The sequence below is a fragment of the Dermochelys coriacea genome, chromosome 10 (genome assembly GCF_009764565.3).
Source record: "Dermochelys coriacea isolate rDerCor1 chromosome 10, rDerCor1.pri.v4, whole genome shotgun sequence".
NCBI classification, from domain to species: domain Eukaryota; kingdom Metazoa; phylum Chordata; order Testudines; family Dermochelyidae; genus Dermochelys; species Dermochelys coriacea.
Genome location: NC_050077.1, coordinates 51022737 through 51030156, shown reverse-complemented (window position 1 = coordinate 51030156; position 7420 = coordinate 51022737). Strand labels below are relative to the sequence as shown.

The 7420-nt window shown below is 43.4% G+C and overlaps 1 protein-coding gene across 2 annotated transcripts in view; it reads left to right on the top strand.

Annotated features, from left to right (window-relative positions):
* The first annotated feature begins 435 nt into the window (after positions 1-435).
* The window catches only part of CHRNA5 (cholinergic receptor nicotinic alpha 5 subunit), a 31593-nt gene continuing 24608 nt past the window's right edge, over positions 436-7420 (top strand). The window contains exon 1 of one of the 2 annotated variants that reach the window (XM_038420479.2): positions 436-694. In XM_038420479.2, coding sequence (XP_038276407.1) covers positions 541-694 — 154 coding nt within the window. In that variant the 5' untranslated portion in view covers positions 436-540. The remainder of the gene's footprint in view (positions 695-7420) is intronic. The other variant, XM_038420480.2, reaches the window with a different exon arrangement.

Below are 7420 nucleotides of genomic sequence, written 5' to 3'. Positions count from 1 at the left end.
GCATGAGGGACAGGGCAAGGAAGAGGGGTCTGAGCAACAAACCCCTCTTTCCCCCAGCTGTGGCAGGTGTGATGCCCCTGCTGGGCCAAGGCCATTCCGGGACCCCTCCAGGGCAGGGGGCTCGCACACCTGGCTATCTGTATAGTCAAGCTGAGTCGCGCACATTAAGCACAAAGCTTCCAGATCAAGACAGACCCTCCATTTTATTCAGACCACTTTAAGCACCGCCCCCTTGTATCTTTTGGGACACCCCCAGCAGAGCAGGCAGCTCCTTTCCCGCCCTCCCCTTCAGAGGAGGAGAGCACGCGCCTCGCGGGGCGGGGCACAGCGAGTCCCTAACGGTTTCCAGCGCGCCCGGAAGTGGGGGTGTCTCGCTCCGTGCCCCGCCCACTCCTCCTCTCCCCCCGCCCCCAGCGAGGGGCAGAGCAGCGTAGCCTCGCCGCGCTGGGGAGCTGCTCCTTCCTCCAGTGTGAGGCGGGAGCTGCCTGAGGCTGCGGCTCCGCGCGCTCTCTGGGCTCCCGGGCGGCGCCGCGCCGAGCGATGGCGGAACGGGGAATCCAGGCGCGCCGCGTCCTCTCCCCCGGCAGCCGCCTCCTGTTCCTCCTCACCTGCCTCTTCGTGCCCCTGCTCGGGCTGCCCGGTCCGGCCGGCAGAGCCACCGCCGACAGGGGCAGCGCCCGCACCCCCTACACGGGTAAAGGCACCACGGCTGCACGCTCCCCGGTGTGGGCTTTGGGGGTGTCGGGGAGGCAGCCGCGTGCATGTTAGGAGGGAAGGTGAAGTGAGGCTGAAGAGGGGTTTGGGGAAGGGGGATGTCGTGGGGGGTGGGGTGGAGGGGTTTGGGAAGGGGGATGTCGTGGGGGTGGGGTGGAGGGGTTTGGGGAAGGGGGTCTCAATGGGGAATCACGAATGATGATACTTTTAACACTGGTTTCAAATAACACAAGCTGTGTGCAGGGGCAATTTGCCTCCGATGGATAAAGGCCTGAAACCCTATAAGGGGTGGTATCAGGGTTATACTCTTCCTTCTCTTAGCTCATCTTTCCTCACTCTTTATTCTCCCCTGCCTTTAATCCCACATCTCTGAATAGTTCAGTTTGGGACTTTGTGAGATAATAGTGGTGCAGCATGGTGCACAGCTGGCAGTACAAATGCTGTTCAAGACAAAGGATTTTGGAGTTAAACACAGTTTGCTTGGAAAATCCTGCAGGGATTTAAATAGCCACACATTTTGTTTTATTTTGCATACTATGTCAACTTTTTGAAAGACCAGACTCAAATGTTTTAAATCTGATTTGAAGAACAAGTCAAGGCTTGAGCACTAGTTTTGCAATCCTTAGGGACAGTGCAGAAGTAGAGCTCAGTAGAATTTTTTTATTTGATTTTTAATTAAAGTAATCTAGAGTGACCACGATTAAACAGTCACAGCTTTATTTAACAGAAGAGAGGGGAAACAAACCCACAAACAACCTTGTTTAGAGGTTGTCTTTTTTTCTTTGCCCTTGTCAAGCAAATTTCTCTGGGTGCACACATATTTACAAATACTGACCACAACATCTCATTAGGTGGTTGTACAACTACTCCAAATAATGAAGAATGCTATTGTTGTCATAATATCAGACCGTAGTGTTTTTTGTTGTTTTGTTTTGTTCTCTGTAAGGTGTATTGCATTATTCACAACTTATGTCTTCATGGCTTTGTGATGTATCTGCTTTGTGTGTTTATCTACATGCCAGAGGCAAACCATAGGAACGCTTATGATATATGACAAATACTTCTTATTGTTGAAATATCATTCTTATGGATTTATTTTAAAATTCTGCTTGACTTATTCATTGAGTTAACCCTGTTGAAGTCCCAGGGCTAATCTCAAAGTAAGGATTTGAGTTGTTCAGTTTAAATTATAAAACACTCCACAAAACAAAATGCATTGATAAAATTATGCAAATTTAAAGGGTAAGTCAGCTCAAACTTGTCACAAAATACAGATGTTGTAAAATATTGCTTTTACAGAATTTAAGAGCAGTGAAATGTATGTCTTCCAAACAGTTGGTTTTAGATAAATATTCCACCCAGTTTGAAGTCCAAACATAGCAGTATTAAAAGCCTGAAAATTAAACTCACTTGGAGCAACAGTGAAACTGACTTAATTGATTTTTCATTTTCTAAACTGGGATGCAAAAAATAAACAGTGCAAATAATGAAATTTAAACTGGATAAAATTGTGAATTTTAGTTTGAAATGTAACAAATCCTTACCTATGTTACTGTCATGCTAAAAGTGATTTTTAAAGTTACTGTGAATTGTAGTAGCTGGAAGAATTATGTTTTCACTAAATGAGTCTCATCACAATAGAAAGAATAATTATATAGAGCTGTTAAAAAAGGTCATAGTCAAGTACTTTTGTGGAGCCAAATCTTGCCCTTGGGTACAAGCATGCAACTATGTCTTCAGTTGGATACTGTCTGTATGTACCTGAAGGGAGAATTTGTTTCTCTCTTGGCCATTTTAACTAAAATAAAATTGTAATTTACTAAAAAATAGAAATTGGTGGTAGATATTTAACTAGTTTGAAAACTGTGGTGAATTGGGGCAGTAAACTATATTATAGTATTGCTTTAGAATAGTATATTAAAATTGCAGGGGAAATCCTTTACAAGTTATTTAGTAAACAATTTATCAGATGTAGGTGTACTAAATTCCTATGACTTGGTTATTATGTATGCTTTCCAAACTCTTGAAATGAAACTTCATTTTTGTATTCATTACAATGTAGCTATGTGTGAGTTTGCATGTTGTAACTTTCTTCCTGGAGTATCCCAGTTTTACAAACTGTAGTTGTTGCAAAACAAAAATATAGATGATTGCCTTTAAATCAATGAAGTGTTTTGTAATATAGAAGAATTTCAACTTAAAGGATAGAATTAGTTTTCTGAAGTGAACTCTGAGAGAAGCTAAAGGAGTACTTGTGGCACCTTAGAGACAAGGTGCCACAAGTACTCCTTTTCTTTTTGCGGAATACAGACTACACGGCTGCTACTATGAAAATCTGAGAGAAGCTGCATCTGTTAGAATTGTAGGACACAGTTTCCTATTTATCAGTTTACTTATATCATGATTCTCCTTTAAATGATTTTGCTTTCTTTGAGAATATCAAAAAATTGAATTTTCCAGTAGGACTGTAGAGAAATTAGGGAAGGGAGCTCTTGTATAGTTCCACTCCGTCCAGAAATGAAAACCTTAATTTTTGATATTCTTGCAAATACATATGGAAAACATACTGGCATATCTTCTGAAATCTACTAATGTTCTTGCATACTAAAGAAGAGTACCTGATTTGTACAAGCCATGGGGACAATACAAACGTATGTATCTGAGATTGGAATCTAGTTGCATGAGCAGAATTCTGCTGTGGACAGATGATGTACCAGTGCACAACCTCTGCAGCATCAAGGGCTGCACTGGCAACTTGCCAGGAGCCTGAGGGCTGTACCTTATTTGTATAAGTATTTACAAAATTGTCAATTTAATTCCATGATGTGTACAGAATAAATGAAATTTGTATGAATAAAATGTTTCTAACCTTAAAATCCTTCATTATGTCTTTTCCTTTTTCTCTTTCCACTTCTCATTTTACTTTGTACACTTTTCCTACTTTTCCTCTCTCCTTCAATCTTTCAGATGTCTTTTTTCCTTCCAGATTTCCCCATCAGTTGTTTAATTGCAGCCTTCCCCAACATTCTGCATGTCCCTTCTTCTGTCCTCACTGCCAGGTCCCTGGTCAGCAAGAATGAGGCCTTTTCCCCCATCCTGTTCCTAGGCTGATAGTGGCCTATCCCATTGACTTCAATGAGGCCAGGATTGCCACACAGTGGCTCTGCTTCCCACTCCGAGGATGCCAGCCAGCATCTGGCATTTGGTTTCTTCATCTACCTTAGTTGTTCGGCAGGAAGTAGACATCACTTCTGCTCCCCACTGAACTTATCACTGAGCAGAAGAAACTAATGCTAAACCAAAAAAGAATATCGCTAGGGCTCTTCAAAGTAGTGCATTTTATCTTATGCACAACAGTGCTGCTGGTATTCAGCGACCCTGGAAACTGGTGGAGAAATAAACATCTTGGCAAGCCATAGGCTGAGACATTGTTATGATTTAATATTTACAGTAGTGCCCACAATATGCTAAGCATGGTACAGGCATTCAAGAAGGGGGGCAGTGTAAGGTCTGAGGAGCTCTTAATCTAAGGACTGACAGATATGGGCAAGGGAAAAAATAGGTGATCTATATATGTCAACTTGATTCTCTGTAAGCAGCATGGCCATATACTATGATGATGCTGGTTTTCAGCAAGGCTTGCAAAATCCATTAATCAGTGGTAAGTAGTAACCTTTCCCTGCTGCCAAACCTAGTAGATATTTTGCTTTTGATTAAAACGTTTTTACGTTTTTTAAACGAATTTTTGATTTAAACGTTCCTTGCTTTTCTGACTGCAATAATAACCTTCTAAATGTGAACATAAAAAAATCAGTGTTGCCTTCTTTACTTCACAAACACAGCTCTGTTCCTCTGCTCATGTTTATAACATTGCCAAGCAGTACCTGCATAGGGGAGGGAGAGCTCAGTGGTTTGAGCATTGGCCTGCTAAACCCAGGGTTGAGAGTTCAATGCTTGAGGGGGCCATTTAGGGATCTGGGACAAAAATTGGGGATTGGCCGTGCTTTGAGCAGGGGGTTAGACTAGATGACCTGCTGAGGTCCCTTCCAACCCTGATATTCTATGAAACAAACTTAAAAAATCTGGTCAGTCACACAGCTGCTGTTCAAACTTTTGCAGTTGGCGGTGTGAAACTGTCAAGTACATCCATTTCACGCTGCTGCTGCTGCCTGGGAAAAAGGAGTAGTAGAAGTATGCTCTGGAGTTATTTGCTAGGATAGAGAATAATTCTGCTCCCTGCAATAGCTAGACGGCTCTGATGGTGGGAGAAGAAATAGAAGGCTCTTCCTTTCTAGAAGCTAGAGAGGGTGAAGCTTCATACTCATAAGATATTTACTGGCCAGAGCTGATACAAAAAACAAAGCCTCCCCCCTGCATCCCATCCCAAAAAAAGGAAAATAGAAATACTACCACCCTTTTCCTTTTTATATCAGTTAGGCATGAGGGGGGAAATCCCCCCCCTTCCCCCCGTCAACGTAGCTATACCAGCAAAAGCCCAGTATAAACAAAGTTATACTCGGAAAAAGGTCCTTTTGCTGGTACGGCTTATTTCATTCAGAGAACTGTTAGTTATACTGACAAAAACACTCTTACTGGTTCAGAGCAAGTCTACATTACAAAATTAAGTTGACTTGAGTTAAGTAAATGTACAACTGCTACAGTAATTACACCTCTTTTGCATGTCTGCACGATGCTCCTTGTGTCATCAGTGCGCATCCTCACTGGCAATGCTTGCATTGATGCAAACAGCAGTGTACCCTGGGTAGCTATCCCACTGTGGAACTCACCGCCATCTAGCACAGGGTATTTTGGGAAGGGTTTACAATGCCTCATTGGGGCAAACGAGTCATACAGGGGTGATTGGGAACATGGCTTCAATGTGCCATGATGTAGTTTTCTCCATCCCAGAATTTTATCTGCATCCCATAATGTTTCACGCATTTTTTCAAAAGCCGTGCAAACCCATGCATCCGCCATCTCTCTGAGAAGCATGTTCAGTTCTGCACTGTTGTGATGAGTGTTGCAAACACAGTGCACTTGATCCTGCAGTATCTGCAGAGGAGCTGTGGGGAACTTGACAATTCTTTGGAGATCAGCTTGTTGTGGGATATGGAAAGAAACAATTCAAGATTGTTGTTAGCATTCACGGAGCAGCTGCAGATGGTAGACCACTGGTTTTGGGGATGAGAAACAAGTACTGACTGGTGGGATCGCATCATTATGTAGGTGTGGGATGACTAGCGGTGGCTGCTGAACTTTCAGGTGCACATGGCCACATTCCTGGAACTGTTTGTGGAGCTGCTCCAGCACAGCAACACCAAAATGAAACTGCACTGACAGTGGAGAAGTGAGTGGCAATCGCTGTGTGGAAGCTTGCAATGCCAGGTTGCTATCAATCATCAAGAATCAGTTTGGAGTTGGGAAATCCACTGTATGGGTTGCTGTGATGCAAGTGTGCAGGGCCATTAATGGAATCCTGCTAGGAAGGACTGGGCAATGTGCAAGACATACTGGATGGTTTTGCTGCAATGGGGTTCCCGAACTGTGGTGGGCTGATAGATGGCATGCATATCCCTATTTTGGCATCAGACCACCTTGCCACAGAGTACATCAATACAAAGGGCTAGTTTTCTATGGTATTGCAAGTGCTGGGTGATCACTGGGGACGTTTTACCTACATCAATGTGGGATGGCCAGAGAAGCTGCATGACGCACACATCTTTAAGAACACAGGCCTGTTCAGAAAACTGCAAGCAAGGACTTTCTTTCCAGACCAGACTTTTCAACATTGGGGATGTTGAAATGCCAATAGTGATCCTGGGAGACCCAGCCTATCCATTACTGCCGTGACTCATGAAGCCATACGTTGGCCACCTAGACAGCAGCAAGTAGTGTTTGAACCACAGGCTCAGCAGAAGCAGAATTACATTGGCACTGTCTACTCAGGAGATCAGCCCTCAGTGAAAAAAATAGCCCAATGGTTATAGCTGCCTGCTATGTGCTTCATAATATCTGTGAGGCAAAGGGGGAAAAGTTTTTGCCTGGGTAGAGGTGGAATGACTGTCTGCTGACTTTGAGCAGCCAGATACCAGGCCCATAAGAAGACCTCAATGGGGAGCTATAGGGCTCAGGGAGGCTTTGAAAGATCATTTTAATTGTGAGCCAGAGTAATGTGTGTTGCGCCTGGCATTGTTTTTTTGCATCCTGGTATGAACCTTATAATGAATGCTGTGTGTGTAGTAATATAACATTGCGAATGCACATATTGCTATTATCTGTGAATGATGTCAGCCCCAGCCAGCATATGTTGTAAACTAATAAAGATTAAGTGGATTAAGATTAAATAGACTTTTATTCCAAATCCATGCTAATAGACATATTTATAATTGAATGAAACTTTATAAATACAGAGAAAAGAACATTTGAAGGGGAAAGAAGAGTCATTTTCATTTCACAAACACATATACCAACTGTGTGTCTCACAGGTCAGTGTATGTGCAGCTATTACTGTCTGTACTCTTCACTGGAGTGGAGTGGTAGGGATAGTGCAGCAGCCCCAGAGACCATGTGGGAATGAGGGGTGTAAGGAGGTTCTGGAATGCCGTTCTCTATGGGCTGCAGACGGAGGAGAGCACAGGTCTGTTGAACCTGAAGATCTACAGAAGTCTCCAGCATGTTTGTTTGACGCTTGAGAAGTGCTAGCATC